This window comes from Rhineura floridana, chromosome 8 (assembly GCF_030035675.1).
Source record: "Rhineura floridana isolate rRhiFlo1 chromosome 8, rRhiFlo1.hap2, whole genome shotgun sequence".
NCBI classification, from domain to species: domain Eukaryota; kingdom Metazoa; phylum Chordata; class Lepidosauria; order Squamata; family Rhineuridae; genus Rhineura; species Rhineura floridana.
Genome location: NC_084487.1, coordinates 119,290,473 through 119,309,296, shown reverse-complemented (window position 1 = coordinate 119,309,296; position 18,824 = coordinate 119,290,473). Strand labels below are relative to the sequence as shown.

At 41.0% G+C, this 18,824-nt stretch overlaps 1 protein-coding gene across 4 annotated transcripts in view; it reads left to right on the top strand.

Moving 5' to 3' along the window:
- FRMD4A (FERM domain containing 4A) overlaps positions 1-18,824 on the top strand; it is a 344,320-nt gene that overhangs the window by 312,974 nt on the left and 12,522 nt on the right. For all 4 annotated transcript variants that reach the window (XM_061582284.1, XM_061582283.1, XM_061582285.1 and 1 more), the window contains 6 exons: positions 2,842-2,964; positions 8,138-8,366; positions 10,071-10,127; positions 12,521-12,758; positions 13,857-14,021; positions 17,189-18,048. In XM_061582284.1, coding sequence (XP_061438268.1) covers positions 2,842-2,964; positions 8,138-8,366; positions 10,071-10,127; positions 12,521-12,758; positions 13,857-14,021; positions 17,189-18,048 — 1,672 coding nt within the window. The remainder of the gene's footprint in view (positions 1-2,841; positions 2,965-8,137; positions 8,367-10,070; positions 10,128-12,520; positions 12,759-13,856; positions 14,022-17,188; positions 18,049-18,824) is intronic.

Here is an 18,824-nt window from a genome sequence, read left to right as displayed (position 1 = left end):
GTGCTGCATAGAGGGAAACTAATACTTCATTTGATTTAGAATCTATACTTCTGTTACTGCAGCATAAAATTGCCTTTTTTGCACCCACATTGCACAGTTGGCTCATATTCAGCTTGTGATCAACAGCAATTCCAAGATCCTTCTCACATGTAGTATTGCTGAGCCAAGTATTCCCCACCTTATAACTGTGCATTTGGTTTCTTTTTCCTAGGTGTAAAACTTCACACTTATCCCTCTTAAATTTCATTCTGTTGTTTTCAGCCCCTATCAAGATCCCTTTGAATTTTGTTCCTGTCCTCCAGGGTATTAGCTATCCCTCCCAATTTTGTATCATCTGCAAATTTGATAAGCATTCCTTACATCTCCTCATCCAAGTCATTAAAGTATCGGGCCCAGGACCGAGCCCTGCAGTACCCCACTAGCTACCTCCCCCAGTTTGAGAAGGAACCATTGATAAGCACTCTTTGAGTACAATTCTGTAGCGAACTGTGGATCTACCTGATAGTTGTTCCATCCAGCCCACATTCATCTAGCTTGCTAATCAGAATATCACAGGGCACTTTATCAAAAGGTTTGCTGAAGTCGAGATATATTATGTCCACAGCATTCCCACAGTCTACCAGGGAGGTTACCCAGTAAGAAAATGAGATTAGTCTGGCAGGATTTGTTCTTGATAAATCCATGCTAGCTTTTAGTAATCACTGCACTATTTTTAAGGTGCTTACTGACTGACCGCTTTATAATCTGCTCCAGAATTTTCCCAGGGATGTCAGGCTGACTGATGTGTACTTCTAAGGTTCTTCCCTTTTGCCCTTTTCAAGATAGGGACAACATTAGCCCTCCTCCAGTCATCTGGCACTTCACCCATCCTCCAGGATTTGGCAAAGATAATAGACAATGGTTCCAAGAGTTCTTCAGCCAGTTCCTTCAATACTCTAGGATGCAGTTCATAGGGCTCTGTAGACTTAAACTCGTACAAAGTGAATAGGTATTCCTTGACCATTTGTCTATCAGTTCCAAGCTGCTATCCTGCCCCTTCAACTTCATGTTTCCCAGGAGGGTCACCGACCCTCTTTTGCGAGAAGACTGAGCCAAAGTGGGGATTGAGCACTTCTGCCTTTTCTTTGTCATCCTCACTGAGTAGCTCTACCACCATTTCTTTTCTCTGTCTTTTTACTATGGATGTACCCGAAGAAAGCTTTTTTGTTGCTTTTGGCATCTCTTGCTAACCTCAGCTCATTCTCAGCTTTAGTAGCTCATTGTGTGTTTAAGTGCTTAGGCTAAGCAGTAAAAAAAACCAGGGCCTCCTTTCCCAGTGACCTGAAAAAAGTAGAAAAGCTCTATTGAGGATCAGGGTCAGGGGAGCAAGTAGGAGGCTGTGAAGAGCTTCACTTTCCTCCTACATATGAAAGTCAGCGTAGTTTTGCAGAAGGCTTAGGATTTTCTACCTAGTGGAATCTCTCAGTGCTAGTGTTGTAGGTCGAACATAAAACCTTTCTTTATCCTTGGCATGGAGACTTTTCTGCACATGCTGCAAGGGCTTTTCCCTATTGCAGTGCCATCAAGTCTCTCTTGGCAGGCATTTACATGGTGTTACACTTATCACAGTATAAGCACATGCCAACAAAACCACAGTGTTACCTTTTTTTAATGACCTATGGCTCTGAAGTGTGCAGCATCCAGATTGTTATTTTAGAGTAATCTGTCCAAATGACCCTTTCATTCCTCCATGGGATAATTTGGTATTGGATCAAAATTGAAAATAAACCAACAAAAATGTATTATCACATGAAATGTGATAAAAAAATTGTATTCAGCAGATAAATATGATGTAGCTATTGCTTTACTAATAATAATTCTGTTACTACAAAATGTTTGATTAGAGCAGGGGTGGTAACTGATCCAGCCACCCAGATAGTGATCTTCCCCACCCCCAATGGGCCAAGTTTGATAGGTGGGTGTGACTGCCCATCTTACAATCACCAGATGTGACACTGAAATCAGGTGACCTTTTTTTGCCCGCACAGTTTTAAAACAAACTGCAGGGAAAGGCACAGCCTGCAAAGTGCCAATAATCAGCAGATCACTATGCAGCTGATCCTCATCAACCTTGCAAAGCCAGGTGTGCAACACTCTGGACGCCCCAACATTTTAGAGTTACTGATGTGATAGAAACCACACAAATTATTACTAATATTTCAGTAGTACCATCAGTACAGTACATGGTGCTATGCAGGGTGACATAAACAAACAAATTTCTGCCCCAAAAATGTTTGATCTAAATTTGGGTGGGGTGATATAACAAAGGAAGAGCAAAAAGGCAGAAGCAAAGGACAAGAAGGGATGCGTGCAAGCAAATGTAATTATGCACAGTTAGGATTTGTTTGAATTGCGGGTGAGAACTAAGGGTTTAAGCCAAATGCTTTACAGAAGAGAGAGACTTTGAACGGAGATTTGCTAGAACAGAGAGATATGAGGCCATGTAGGAGTTCTGGGGAGAGAGCTCCAAGCTAATATCAGGGCTTCTTTAATGAATTTATCTCTGAAAGCTTGACAGATTATTTACCAAAAGTTTCACATTCTCTTCCAGTCGCATGATACATAGATGACAAAGCATATGGCCCGGCTACCAATCCTAAGAGGAGTTTGCACAAAACGGTAGTTCTAACAGACACACCGAATACAAGACTAATCTTTTGTATGTTTCTGAGCCAAGAAAAATGTAATGCTGGTTACTGAGAAACAGTATGTATGCAGTGGTGTCGCTCGTCTAAATGAGTTCCACTTGGTGCATGTGCAGAAACACACAGCTAACTGCGAATGTTTTATATACGTTTACAGGAGCTTACAGGAAAATTGCCAAGAGAATATCCCCTTGACCCAGGGGAAGAGCCCCCAATTGTGCGTAGAAGAATAGGTACTTCCTTTAAACTGGATGAACAGAAAATACTGCCAAAAGGAGAGGTGAGGATTGCTTTCAGATCCAGATTTTCTGTGTCTCTGTTGCAGTATTAAATTAGAACGCCAGCATTCAGTTTGCGCCAGGATCTGGAAAGAATGGTTGAGTAAATCATTATTGAAATTATCTTCCCTCTGTGCCCTTTAAATTTGATCCTGGTCTGACTATTATCATTATTATTTATTATTATTTGATTTATATCCTGCCCTTCCTCCCAGTAGGAGCCCAGGGTGGCAAACAAAAGCACTGAAAACACTATAAAACATAATAAAAACAGACATTAAAATACATTAAAATAAAACATATTTTAAAACATTTTTTTAAAAAGCATTAAAAAAATCTTTAAAAAAAAGTTTAAAAACATATTAAAAAGCAATTCCAACACAGACACAGACTGGGATAAGGCCTTTACTTAAAAGGCTTGTTGAAAGAGGAAAGTCTGCAGTAGGTGCCGAAAAGATAAACAGAGATGGCACCTGTCTAATATTTAAGGGGAGGGAATTCCGGAGAGTAGGTGCCACTACACTAAAGGTCCGTTTCCTCTGTTGTGCAGAACAGACCGCCTGATAAGATGGTATCTGCAGGAGGCCCTCACCTGCAGAGTGCAGTGATCGACTGGGTATATAAGGGATAAGATGGTCTTTCAGGTATCCTGGTCCCAAGCTGTATAGGGCTATTTACACCAAAACCAGAACCTTGAACTTAGCCCGGTAGCTAATAGGTAGCCAGTGCAATTCTTTCAGAATCAGGGTGACATGTTGGCCCCACACAGAGCGCATTACAGTAATCCAGCCTGGAGGTTACTAGTGCATGGATAACAGTGGTCAGGCTATCCTGGTTCAGAAACGGCCACAGCTGTCTTACCAGCCGAAGTTGGTAAAAGGCACTCCTAGCCACTGAGGTCATCTGGACTTCTAGTAACTCAGACTCTGAGTTTAAATCTGTATAAATCTGTCAGTCACTTCCAGAAATCTGCCTTTTTATTGTTTATTCATATTTCTGATGGCCTGTGTTGACCCCAGTACATCTGAATTGGTCCACATTTTATTTATCAGTCATATTCATATTCCACGCTTCTTCTACTGAGCTCAGTGCTTCATAAATGGGATTATTTCATTGTAACATCAATCAATCCTACAAAGTAGGTCAGGTTCAGTGTCTGGCCCAAGAAACATCATGGTTTAGCAGTGATTTGAACCCAGATCTCCCTATTCAAAATCTGCTCACTACACTTTACTGGATCAACTGTCCAGTTGAGGATGCAAAAGTTGAATGCTGAATGTCTATCATCCTTGAGAGCTTGTGATAGATTTGGTGTTATTTTGAATGTACTCAGTTTACAGCACTTTCTCGTTTGCTTAGCAACAACAAAAATAGAGTAAAATGGGCAAGAATAATTTCTCCAATGCTGTAATAAGTAGTATGGATGTAATTCCTTCTAAGTTTTAGCCATGATTTAGCCTGGCCAAAATCTAGGTCTGCTGCACTACACTGTGTCTATAGAGAAGCTTTTAAAGTAAATAAGACTATGAGAGGGCAAATGACCAGAACTTTGAACTTGGGTCTCCCTAGTTGGGTCTCCAACATTCTACCCACCACACTATATAAGCTTACAAATCTGTAAAGAGAAAACACTTGTTTAGACTAGTGATCTGGAGAGGCTATGAGTTTTATTGAATAGTATGTATGCCAAGAGGAATCTTCCAGTGAATGACACTGGGTTTGACATGCTCTTTACATAGAAAATCACTCAAATAATTGTACATTGTTGTGACATGTTTAGTCATAATTAGGAGAAACTTCAAAAGCTCATTTATTCCATCAGAACGGTGATTTGGATTAATCAACTATTCTTCAGTAGCATGGGGCACTTGGGCACAGTCAGTTTAAACAGTTTCAAGTTGGTTCAGTTTGCCACCCTAGGCTCCTACTGGGAGGAAGAGCGGGATGTAAATCTAATAAATAAATAAATTGTCATGGCTATCTCCAAGATCCTTGCAGCAGAGGCATGCAAGGGAGTGGAGCAACAGTGGTGTCTTCCCCGTGGTTGTTGTGCTGCTGCTTGCCAGGATGGGGCAAGATGGTGACAAAGTTAGGGGAGCCCCGAGTTGGTGGCAATGATCCTGCCAACTCAGAGCTCCCCTCACCTTCCTGCTACCCTGCCCCATCCCTATACCAGTGAATGCAGTATGGCCACTGGGAGGATGCCACTGCTGCTGCTCCACCACCACTACCCACACACATACCACTGCTGAAACCTTGGGAGTTATAATTTTGTGAAAGTGGTTCACTGTTGTAGCGTAGGTTGGGATTGCTAGAATGCCACCCAATTTGGATTTGGTACCAAATGTTCCGTTAATTTGGTTATTCTCAATTGCTGAATTTCCACAGCTATTTTTGAAAATGCATTAAAAAAAAATCTGCCTCTAAAATATTGATTGTAAGAATGATGATTTATAGACACTTCCTTTTAAAATATCAATATTTCCTTCAAATTATCAATATTTTGAAAGGAAATAACAATAGTTCCTTCAAAATGTCAATATTTCCTTTAAAAATATCAATATTGATATTTTTTCTGAGCAAAAAAACCCTACAGATCAGTAAAAGCTGCAGATACAGAATGAACTCAAATCTATGCCAGCCTGTTAGGTCAGCAGAATGCTTTTGAACTGGCACCAGCCAATGGATCCCATCCCCAAGTGTAGGAATACATTTTTAAGTGTTTATACATTCATACCGCCTGTAGTAATGTGAGGAGAACTGTTGTTATATATTTAAACTGGTGCTGATTCATCACTGACAGCAAAAGAGGTTTTTAAGACAAGATGTCCAGAATGAATACTTCAGAGAGACATCTTGTCTTGGAGAGAGATTAGTTCACAGTAATGTTGGCTTCTTTTGTGAGTGTGTGCACTGCTAAATTAAGATAGAAGATCTGTCTATATATAATATGTAAAAGCCAGTTCCCAGCATTCCCTCATGCTGACTGGGTTGATGGGAGTTGTAGTCCAAAACATCTGGAGGGCACCAGGTTGATGAAGGCTACTCTAGAAATAGAACTAAATATGGGGTTATGCCATAAGAACAGCCTTGATTCTTAATAACTAGGGGCAAGTTTAGCTTCTTCCTCCTCCCCAGTGATGGTGTCTTCGATATACACATGTGTAATTTCTCCGTACAGGTGAACATTCACCACTGGAGGACAATGTAAGATGCTGCAGTATGGACAACAGATTTCCTATTCTGTTTGTACCTGACCCTCATTGTCCTGAATCCTGAACAGCACATACTCTCCTGTGCTCAATGGGACCTGTGCAGTGTAAAAAAACCCTATATGCCACTCAGAAATCATAATGATGAGCATTTTACTAGTTGTAATAGATTTTTCCCCCCAAAGATTTATACTTTAAATTAGTGGTTCCCAAACTTTTCCCCCCACTGGACCGCTTGAAAATTGCTGTCGTAGTGGACCACTTAAATGATTTTTCTGCCTGGTAACACAAAACTATTAACTTAATCTCTGTGGTGGGGCAGTGAAGAGAGATGCTGGGGGGATCTCCCCAGCTCTCTGGTGTTCCTGCTAGTGCTGTTCTTGCTGGACCTAAGGCAAACTTGAGTAAAATAGCCTTTCCCAGAGCGCGGCTGTCACTCTCTCTCAGGGGTGAGGCTTCTTCTTGCTCAGGCCAGAAAAGTGTGGTGCTAAGCTCACCTTTTTGTGATGGGGCAGCCAAGAGAGATACAGGGAGAACATGACATTAACAGCTTTTCCCCAGCTCTCTGCTGTTCCTGCTGCTGCCAACTATAAATTAGTCTTCCCCTAATATGAGACAGTTTAAATGCTTCTGATAGAAACTTCAACAGTGCATCAAAAGGACATTTAAACATAGGCCACTAGATTCATTCTTCTGAAAAGGGTGAGGAAGGGATGAAAATGTGGGGGGAGGGCAGAGCTTTTGCAAAGGAACGAAGACCAATGTATTGATACCTAACTCTGAGCCTCTGCCTGATGTTACTTTCCTCATTCAGTGCCTTCGTCTCAGCCCGCAGGACTAGAAATTTGTTTTTAAAAATTCTTAGCATGCCATGAGATTCCATCGTGGGGGTACTTAGAATACATGCAGCTTTGGTCATGATTGTATAGCATAGCTTGTCCTTCTGGCTTGTTCCTTGTCCTGAAATATTTGATGTGTTATTCAGCATTCAAGTCACTAGCTGTATTCATGTGTTACTCATGTGTAGGGCAACTATCTATTAACTAGGTAGCAATGCTCTACAACCTGACTTCACACTTCTCTTCCTGTCCGTCACAAATGTCAACCCATAAGCTCCTGCTCATGTGTAGAGGCTCTGTGTGATCAGGATACCCAATTGTACAGATGCCCTGATTGCACAGAGCCCCTACACATGAGTAAGAGCTTGCATGCTGAGTTTTTGTTACAGACAACCACATGCAAGGTGCAGATGATCTAGGAAGTGAATGTGAAGAGGGACTAAAAATGTGGAGCCAGTCAACACATAATTGCCCTGTGCATGACAAATGTGTGGATAGGCTACTGTGACTATGAATTAGCAAATTCCATGGAACAAAAACACAAGAATGTCAAGATCATAATGCTATGATGCCCAAGATACAATTTATATGTTAGCAGGGTGGTATGCAGCCACTTCTGTGATTTGATCCCATACTACTCTGGTTACATTCTTGGAGGAACTATGTGAGTGGATGAATGCTGATGTTTTGTCCCATGCCAGCATTGCTCTTCCCTTGCATGCCACTGATGCTGGCATGTAACTTAGCCACTTTCTGAAGCAGTATGGAAGCTACTCAGAGCAAAATAGTTCCCATGCTACTCCATAGTTTATATTGTACAAAGTGTCAAATGAAATGTCCCCCATCTCAGTACAGAGAAACTAGATTGTATGTTCATAACTCCTTTTTATCACTTATGTGTTATTCTGCTGAAATCCACAAGGTTGAGCTACATAAGCTAAAGTTGTTTTAGTAGCTCCATTGCAGTACTCTCCTTTCCAGTAGATTTCTCCAGTAGACACCAGCCAAACTTGCCAGCAATCAGGCGTATTGTTACTGTACTTTTCATTTTGCACTTACAGGAGTGCAGGCCATCCTATGTGGCAAATGCATTGATAGCCAAAAAACTATTTCTCGTTGGACAGGAAGCTGAGCTGGAACGCTTGGAGAGAGAATTTGCCATTCAGTCACAGATCACTGAAGCTGCTCGACGCCTAGCCAGCGACCCCAATGTCAGCAAGAAACTGAAGAAACAAAGGAAAACCTCTTATCTTAATGCACTGAAGAAACTTCAGGAGATTGAAAATGCCATCAATGAGTACCGAATCAAATCTGGAAAGAAGCCAACACAAAGAGCCTCCCTGATCATAGATGGTAAGCGGGACTGAAGCTTTATGATACTCTGATGTTGTTGTTGTTGTTACTCACCCTTCACCAGAAAGAAAGTACAATATTAAAAGCAGTTTAAAACATACCTTCTTGACTGTTAGTTGGAGGTCCACTAGTGGGGGATTGGTGGGTTGCCAGGGAGAAGACAATGCTTCTTGAAGAACTGATGAGGAAGTGACTTTCTGGAAGGCTTACACAAAGACTTCCAGAAGCTTCCTAACCGAAACTTTGTATGAAACTTTGGCACTAGAGACCTCTTTGATAGATGAGCCCTGGGCAGAATGCTTTTCATGCCACAACTGGATCTTCTTCTATATTTGAGGTTAGGTCTTCAGACCCTTCCAAAGACAAATTTAAATTGTTTTAAATTGTTTTTAAAATATGTATTTTAAATTGTATATTTGTTTTAATGTTTTTGGTTGCTGTAAACCGCCCAGAGAGTTTTGGCTATGGGGCGGTATACAAGTGCAATCAATCAATCAATCAATCATAAATGACATTAAAATGCAAGATTCCAAGTCATGTGAGAAGACTTCTAAGTGTGTTTAGTTGAATACACTTAAAAGTCTCCTTCAGACTTTTCTGTTCAATGCCGGAAAGTGGGCATACCTAGCATGCACAGGAATGGAGCTTGTTTATTTATTTATTTATTCAATTTTTTAGACGCTCATCTGGCTGACTTCCTAGCCACTCTGAGCGACGTTGAATACAGCATATAACACATCAAAATATTGTGTTTATGTACCTGCCCCCATCCCTCCCTACTTTTAGTCTCCATGTGTTCAGGCTAAACACTGCTTTTAAATTTTAAATTGTGGAAATTAGTAAATAAATAAATAAGAGGGCTAATAATAGGATTTGAACTGCCTGGTTTTCTGCAGGGAAGAGATTATGGATTTGTGGTGAATGGTCAATTAGGGTGTGGCAGTGGTGAAAAAGGTAAATTTCACATTAGTTATTGTGTAGCGCCTTCATATAAATATGAGGCATGCAGTTATGTTTGGAAGACTGTGTGCACTTTGCATCCCATCTCAAGCAGGATTTCATAGAGCTGGAAAAAGTAACAGGGAAACAAAAATTATCCTTGAGGAATAAAAAATCAACTGAGGGAGGAATAGCTAAGAAAAACAGCTGAGTGGGAAACATGATAGAGATTTCTGAAATCATGAATGATGGGGGTAAAGTAGAGACTCCCTCTCTTATAATGCTAAATTAGCTGAGAGTCACCCAAAAAAATGGTGGACAGGCCATTCAGAACAGGAAAAGTATTTTTTTCACACAATATATAATTAACATAGGTAATTAGCTGCCACAAGATGTGATGACAGTTGCTTTAGATGGCTTTTAACAGGGGATTAGAATGATTTGGGGAAGATATGCCTTTCAGTGGCTATATGCTTTAACAGCAAAGTGGAACATTTCAGGAGCAGTACTCCTCTGAATATTAGTTGCTGCTAAACAAACAGCTAAACAGCAGAGGATTGCTATTCCTTATATATCCTCTGCTTGTGAGCTTCCTAGAAGCATTGGCTGGCTAATAATGGAAATAATTTGCTGGACTAGAGGCTTGGTCTGATCCAGAAGAGCTGTTCTTATGTTCTTACATTACCTGATTTCTGCTGTGCAAATCATACTGAGCTTTACTGTTGAACTACACAGTGACCCCTTGTATGTGTTTTCCATTCACAGATGGAAATATTGCCAGTGAGGATAGTTCACTCTCAGATGCTCTCGTTCTGGACGACGGTACGTAAAGCATTCATAGAACATTGCAATACACTGTTTTTCTTATGTGGAAACAATCTCTGCAAAAAAGTGTTGTGTCAAATTAATCAAGACAGAATTTTGCCAGAACTAACCACTTTTCCTCATTGGTTTCAGTGGGAGAACTTCAAATGTATCTTTACCTCTGCCTTAAAATGAGTGGGACTTCAATGTTCTTAGGTTTGGCTGGATCAGAGCTGGAAGCAGTTATCTTGGTGCAAGGGGCAAAAACAACATGAAATGTGTCCCTAAACCAACCTCATATTTTATGACATAAAAAAATTAACAATTAGTTGAGGTAAAATGATAAACAAATGCATATCATTTAAATATTTATTTCAGTTATGGTACAATGCTTCTTAGATCATACAGAACACTAGAAAAATGTAAAAATAACAAAATTATAAAAATCTTTCAAATCAGAACATCCTCAAACATTAATTTATAATGTAACTCTCTGAGCTTTAATTGCAGCAAAATCATTGATTACTTGGTTGAAATTTGTTTCATAATTTCATTTTCAATCAAAAGGATCAGAATATTTCTTACTGAAGAGAATATCTCAAATATATTTTAATTAATTTTTCACTTGCTGAAACTTCTTTCACAGGTATAAACTTAAAAATATCCTTATTGCCATTTCCAGGTTTTGATAAGACAGAAATAATAAATATTCATAGATTATTTTCAGGTTGGGAGGACTCTGGAACGGGGATAATTGACAGCACCTGGTGCTTAAAGCTTTCAATTTCTGATGAAATTTCTGCAGGAGTTAAATCATTCTAGTATTTTAGCACAAAATCCAATGGCACATTATTTAGTTCCATAACATTAATCTTGGACAATTTATTTCCCAGAAGGAAGTCAAACTCGGTAGAAATTTAATTGAGTTTATTCTCTTGACAATGAACAATATACACCACATAGTAATAGAATTAAAAGAAAGGCAAGACCCAAAATCAAGCTCAGAAGCGCATAAGGCTGTGGTATTGTGACTTGACTAGAAACCATGTGTGAATATGTGAATGCATGTTGCATGGGCTTTGCTTTGTTTCAAACATGTTTTTGCCACACATGTATTCTGAGAGTACAGCAAGGGGTAATTGTGACTGTGTCTTGCACTTTCTGCCCAGCTCCTAAAACATTTGCCCAGTTGCTCCCAACCTGACTTTTGTTGCAAGTACATCTCGCCCCACCCCAATAACATTTGACACTGCCAGTTACCAATAATCTCTCCTAACACATGTATCAAAATAAATAAATTTTACTTTTGTAAATAATGTGTATATTATTATATACATGCACATAATATTAACCATGATTTTAGTGCCCCCTTGAATCAGTCGCCTGGGGCAAGGGCCACACCCTATTTCCAGTCCTGTAAGGTTGTACAAACTCATTTTTGCAACTGCAATAGGCCTCCATGACTGACTCTGAATTTTCCCTGGGAGAACACACACATTTCTGTAACTAAAGGTTCCAACAAAAAAGATACAAACACACCTAAGGACACTGCTTCCCTGCAGAATGATATCATGCTGTCACTTGTGGTTGTCATGCTGCACTGAAAAACTTGGCCCCAATCCAAAGATGCACCTTCTGATAACTTCATGAGGAGAAAGAGAGGTGGGGTGAGGGCTGGCTTTAGTTTCAGGAGATCTTCCAAGTAGATGATCTGTCAAAGCCAGCTGTGTCAACCCACTTTTAGGGAATGTGCCTATGTGTTCTCCAGTGAAGATTGCTTATGTACCGGATCCAGGATTTTATGGATAATATCGTGATATCAAGCATGGGTATGAATTCTTTCAGTCTAGCAGGGTGAAGTAATCAGCTGCTAGAAACAGGGCATTTACTGTAATTGACCTGAAGCTTTTAACAACCTCCCTGGGCAGATTAGATCAGCTCTTCCATCATGACTTTTCAAAAAAGCTGCAAACTCTTTTTTTATTTTGACATGTTGGTGAGACAAAGAGCTGTCTTGAATTAATACACTGCTTGGCTGCTGAATTTGCTGTGGTGTTTTTATTGTATTTTTATGTTTACATTTAATTTTGTTTTTTAATTGTTCTGTTGTATTTTTATGTAAATGCTTTGAGTATAGTAAAGTAGTATAAAATATTTTATGTGTAGTATTTATAAACACATACACCCATAAGGCCTAAAAATTGAATACAATTTCTACCCTTTACTCCCACCTACATCTCCCTCTCTTCCTGTTTTGACTTGCCTATATCAATTTTTTTAATTGCAAGCTGCTCAGGGCATGGACCTATCATCTTGTAAAAGTCCATGCACATTGATGGCAATATATTAACAAATAATTAATAAAAATAGTGTTCCTGTACTTCAGCATTCTCTCTTTTTTGTAATTTTAGAAGACACTCAGGTTACCAGCACAATATCCCCTTTACAGTCACCTCACAAAGGACTCCCTCCTCGCCCACCCTTGCATAATAGACCACCCCCTCCCCAGTCACTAGAGGGACTCAGACAGATGCACTACCACAGGAATGACTACGACAAGTCCCCCATCAAGCCCAAGATGTGGAGTGAGTCATCCTTGGATGAACCCTATGAGAAGGTCAAAAACCGCTCCTCACACAGCCATTCCAGGTAAGTGCGAAGAAGACAGCCTTTTCCATAAAGGTGGTCATCTTATTCTGCAGTGCCCATTTATAAAAGTAAATCCAAGGTTTAGCAGCAAATTCCATGGATGTGCATTGGGATACTTATCATAGTCCAAAGTTTTGGAATCACACATACAGTCAGGCATTCCCAGAAGTTTTTGCAGCAGTCCCACCAACCAAAGAGGTTAGTCGCTGAATAATAATAATAATAACAACAACAATAAACTACAGCTTGCTTCTTCAGCTGTGGAAGTAGTTCAGATGAAGACATCTGAGAAAGTACTAGCTGTATGCAAAAGATACAGTATATGGTTTGGCTAATGCCACTGGTCTCTGTGACGAGGGCTGCCATTCCCAAATAGCAAAACAAAAATGTCATTCATCAAATACATCTTTACAGCTGCTTAGGCAACACCATGCAGCAGCACCATGCAGCAACAACAGAATATCCATTAAAAGATGTAATCATCTAAATGAGCCTTCCCAGCCTGGTGCCCTCCGGATGCCTGTGGATTACAGCATTCAGCATCCTTGGTCACTGGCCATCGTGGCTGAGGCTGATGGGAGCTAGAGTCAAACAACACTGGCAGACACCGGCTTGGAAAAGGCTGATCTAAAAGACAGTTGTTTGAATAAAAAGAGGTCTTGTAGCACTTCTTGTGCATTGTGCGGCAGTACCCGAACATTAGGTTACTGTTGTTAGAAAAAGGAGAGATGCAGAGTTAGTGCAGCAGTGTCTGAAAGAATGTAGGATGAGCCATGAACTCCCTTGTTTGAAATGCACTTAAGGCATCCTCTGATTAATTACTTTAGGCAATCCACTTTCTCTCCCCCAGTTGTAAGAATAGTAATACTAGCCTACAGTACATGGCTGCCGTTTAGGCTGCTGGAATGGTGCCTGTAAAGTCCTTTGAAATGAGCTGTGTAAATCCAAAGTACTGGTGTTGTACCCAAAGAAGCCTAGGGGTTTCTCAGGGATCATACACACAGTACATGTAATAAAAAAAGAACATGCCCTGCATAAATAAGGTTGCCTGATGAAGAGTGATTGCTCCTTAAACGCTATATTTCCTTCTGTGTGCAGCAGTCACAAGCGGTTCCCCAGCACTGGGAGCTGTGCAGAGGGTGGAGGGACTAACTCTCTACAGAACAGCCCTATTAGGAATCTTCCCCATTGGAACTCTCAGTCCAGCATGCCATCAACACCAGATCTACGGGTACGCAGTCCATATTATGTTCATTCCACTAGGTAAGTTCTTCCAGTCCAAGATTTCATCAACTTATTATTTATGTATTTATTTATTTATTTAATTTGTATCCCGCCCTTCCTCCCAGCAGGAGCCCAGGATGGCAAACAAAGCACTAAAACACTTTAAAACATCATAAAAACAGATCTTAAAATACATTAAAACAAAACAGCATTAAAAACATCTAAAAAACCAACCTTAAAAAAGGGTTAAAAACATATTAAACAATTCTGACACAGATACAGACTGGGATAGCTCTCAACTTAAAAGTCCTGTTGAAAGAGGAAAGTCTTCAAAAGGTGCCGAAAAGACAGCAGAAATGGCGCCTGCCTAATATTCAAGGGAAGGGAATTCCACAGGGTAGGTGCTGCCACACTAAAGGTCCGTTTCCTATATTGTGCAGAACGAGCCTCCTGATAAGATGGTATCTGCAGATCTGCAGAGCGCAGTGATCGGCTGGGCATATAAGGGGCAAGACAGTCTTTCAGGGATCCTGGTCCTGAGCTGTATAGGGCTTTGTATGCCAAAACTAGAACTTGTCTTCCCCTGCCCTTAGCCCATGATAAATATGAAGTCTGGAATTCCCAAAGCCTGGTTAAATTTAATTAGTTATCAAGGGTTGGTCTGAATTGGATTGTGCTTCAAGTCTTCAGTCTTGTTTAAGCTAAGGCAAAGATTTTGTTCTTTCTGAAAAGGATAGTTTCCTTTGAGCTAAATCAAGCTTTCAAATAAACTAAACTAAAAGGCCTTGAAAGGCCTTCATTCCCTGAAAAGATGGATATTGTTAAATGGCTGTCTCATCTGACTATAGGGGTTCTATATATGTTCATCTAGACCAAAGAAGAGTTGTCACAGTTGTTTTCACATGTTGCTGTTATGTGCATCCTAGACGGCATTTGGCCATGGAATCAAGCTAAGCTGTGTTGGAAGCAATGTGATTATTTGCTTTAAAAAAGCAACCAGAAAGCAGGCTCTGGATGGGCAGCTTGTGTGATATTTATTAGGCAGTATGTCACATTTGGATTGGGGAGACCCAGGTTCAAATCTGCACTCAGTTACGAAGCTTCTTGGGTGACCTTGGGCCAATCACTGTCTCTTATAAAATGTACAGGAGGAACTATGAGCTGCATGGAAGATGAGTGAGATGTACTACATAAATAAAATAATCTCTGGTAGTATTTTGAAGGGAGTTCAGCATCAGATGCTTCAGGGTGTGTGGAGTGGCAGACCTAAATGTCATCCCTTTGCTCCTAGTTTAAAACCTGTTAAATCTAGGTGGATTTTTTAAAATTGAAATTTCACAGAAATTGTGTGTGTGCGTGCTTCCCATTTCCACACTTCTGCATCTTGTCCAATATGGACTGTTCACATCTCTCCACAGTAGGGAGTTACATAGGCTGTTTTGTCATTGGGAGTTTGCTCATCTCCCTTAATGGTAAAGGAGGTGAAAGTTCTATTTTAGATGAAACAGCGAAAAGTACAAAATATTCCCTACCCTCACCATGTTAGAAGCTGTTAGTCTGGACTGGCAGAAGTGCCATTATTGGCCATTTGTGATGGTGAACAGGCTTTTCCATACTTTCCTTGTCACAAATTCTACCAACTTATTATGACCAACTGTATTATTATATTACTGTCTCATACCTAGAATTCACTGTACTTCACTTCATCTCCTTCCTATTTTAATGAAACACAAAATTATTCTGAAGATATGTTGACACCTCATTACATGTTTTAAACTGAAACTGACTACTGAGGAAAGAGGCTGTTTACATCCCAAGACAAAGGCTCATTTATTACACATGCTAGGGATATGCCCAATGAGTTTTGTGGGGGCTTTTGGATCACAATTACAGTTCAGCTTGATTTCTTTCTTTGAATATTGAAGTAACAGCTGAAAAATCCTCAATGATTCTAACTAGAGGGAGTTGATCATCTGTCAAATTGGGGAATATAGAACCTTAACGGTCATCAAGACACTATGGCTCCAATTTAAAATATTTCTAACAGCAAACAAGGGATTCCACCATGCCTGCCCTCTTGCAATAATGGAAAGGATTTCAGTCCTAGAACAGGGGCCTATGAGTGAGTTCTAGTCTCAGTGCATTTTGATTGGCACTTCCGGCTTCAAATCAAACACAGCCATAGAGAGACAGATGATGACAGGCAAATAAGAGATGAAGGTAGAGAGTAACTTCTGCTATCTGTGCCATGGTCCTGCCACCCAACTAGTAGCTTTCAAATGGGAACAGGAAAGAGAAAGGTTGCATGTTACTTTTCTCTGCCCCCCATCTCCATAGAATATGAAGGATTATGAAGGAAATTTGATCAGGTATTATGAAAGCAATGCTGTGGAATTAATTGGAGCAACATCCTTTCATATATGGTCTCTCATAGGAAACTGATCTGAGGCCAAGTATGTAGTTGTACACAAATATTAAGAATAATTAATTTCAGGGGGCCCTGCACCATTCTGCATTTACAAAGTCAGGCTCCCTGTGTTAAAGAATGATTGGCACAATAGATTGATCAGCAGCCAAAAGAGTACAAGGTTATGTGGTTAATTGTTGTTACCCTTCCTTTGCCCCTCCAGTTTATTCATAGCTGGCTGAGACTTAAAGTTCCACACCACAGCTCATTGCCTGTCTTGGAGGGAGACTGGGCAGAGCCTTTTCAGATTAAAGACTTCTTTTATTCCACTAAAAGATCAAAAGGTAAAGGTCAACTGATTGCATAGCCTAGATTTGAGGCAGGTAGCACCTATTGCCTGCTACTTCTTGAAGCAGTATATGAATCTCGGACCCCTTGTAATAACCACTGGTGATGACCACTTATCTACCTCTCCTTCACAAACAATTAGGCTTATATAATACCTCCTGAATTCTCTGAAATGCTGGACATCTTGATTAATTCAAGAGACACCTCCAACCTGAAGAAGCGTTACTGAAAGGTGTTGCAACTCCCCTGCACTGTATCCTGTGCCTCATGAGGTTATCACATGGTAATATAAATAGGGGTGAACCTGCTGCTACAGAAGGAGTAATTGAACCAAGGAGACTGTGCATTAAAGGGGCAGAGGGAGACTTCTTTCCAGCTAGAAGCTAAATACCATCGTTTGTGAGGGATCTGTAGGCCTAACTTTTTGTTCTTCTTCTTACTGTGCTTACAGGTCTGTGGACATCAGCCCTACTAGACTGCATAGCTTAGCACAGCACTTTAGACACAGAAGCTCCAGTTTAGAGTCTCAAGGGAAGCTCCTTGGGTCAGAAAACGAGACAGGGAGCCCTGATTTCTACACCCCTAGGACTCGCAGCAGTAATGGTTCCGACCCCATGGATGACTGCTCCTCCTGCACCAGCCATTCCAGCTCTGAGCACTACTACCCTGCTCAGATGAATGCAAACTATTCCACGCTTGCTGAGGATTCCCCCTCCAAAGCCCGGGAACGGCAGAGGCAGAGGCAGAAGTCAGCGGGGAACCTGGTCTCCTCAAATTCAGGGAGCATGCCCAATCTGGCTGCCAGGAATGGGACCAGCCACCACGGAGTCTATCTGCATAGCCAGAGCCAGCCTTCCTCCCAGTACAGGATCAAAGAGTACCCTCTATATATTGAAGGGAGCTCCACACCAGTGGTAGTCCGCAGCCTGGAGAACGACCAGGAGGGACACTATAGCGTGAAAGCACAATTTAAAACGTCTAACTCCTACACAGCGGGAGGAATGTTTAAGGAGAATTGGCATGGGGACGAAGTAGACTCTGTAAGACTGACCCCCTCGCGTTCTCAGATCATAAGGACTCCATCTTTGGGCAGAGAGAGTCATGAGAAGGGGTCAGGAAGGACAATGGTGTCAGATGAACTGAGGCTGTGGTACCACCGGTCCACAGCCTCCCACAAAGACCATAGCCGCTTGTCACACACAAGCTCCACTTCGTCAGATAGCAGTTCCCAGTACAGCACCTCTTCTCAAAGCACCTTTGTGGCACACAGCAGGGTAACAAGGATGCCTCAGATGTGCAAAGCAACATCAGGTGAGAGGAATATGGTTTGCATCCATGTTACACACAGGAGTAATTCCCAGGATCCACTAGTGGGGCACTGAGAAATAAATGTATGACATAAGCAAAGGCTACTGTGAGTCCAACGCCGCACACGTGACTTGCTGCTCTGGCCTTTCCTCATGTGTCTGTGTTTCAATTGCAATTTTATCATTCAGTGACTCCCAGCACAAAGAAACAACAGAATTACCCACAAGCAGAGTAGGGTGTCCATGCATCTCTGCATGAGTCACTGCCTTGAGCTTGCTGCCTTCTAATCAGGAGGTACATTTCACTAACCCAGGCAAAATGACAGGGGCTACTCTGAGGATGGGTAATTCTTACTCTTTGATAGTCATAGACTTTTCAAATGCAAGTGTAAAGTGTGCCTTCAGTTGCAATTCAGGAGGAAAAATATGGCCCCAGAAATTCAGTAAACACTGACGTAGTTGTTCAGTATCTGCCTTAACTTTTCACCATCAGTGAATGCTGATGGGGGGGAGGGGCATGTTAGGTTAGCCTTTTTAATGCCAAGGGTAAAGTTCTACTTGCTTTTTGCTTGTCATGTGATGCAGGGAAAACCAAAGGTAATACAGCACAAAGTGCGTTCTTAAAAGGGGATGAAAAGAGGAACATGAGCGTTGCTGTTCAAATCTGAAACTGGTACAGTGGTCAAGTAACCAGGATTGCAGTCCTGTACACATGGACTCAGGAGTAAGTCCCACTGAAATCAGTGCAGCTTACTTTTGAGTAGCCATGTATAGGATTGC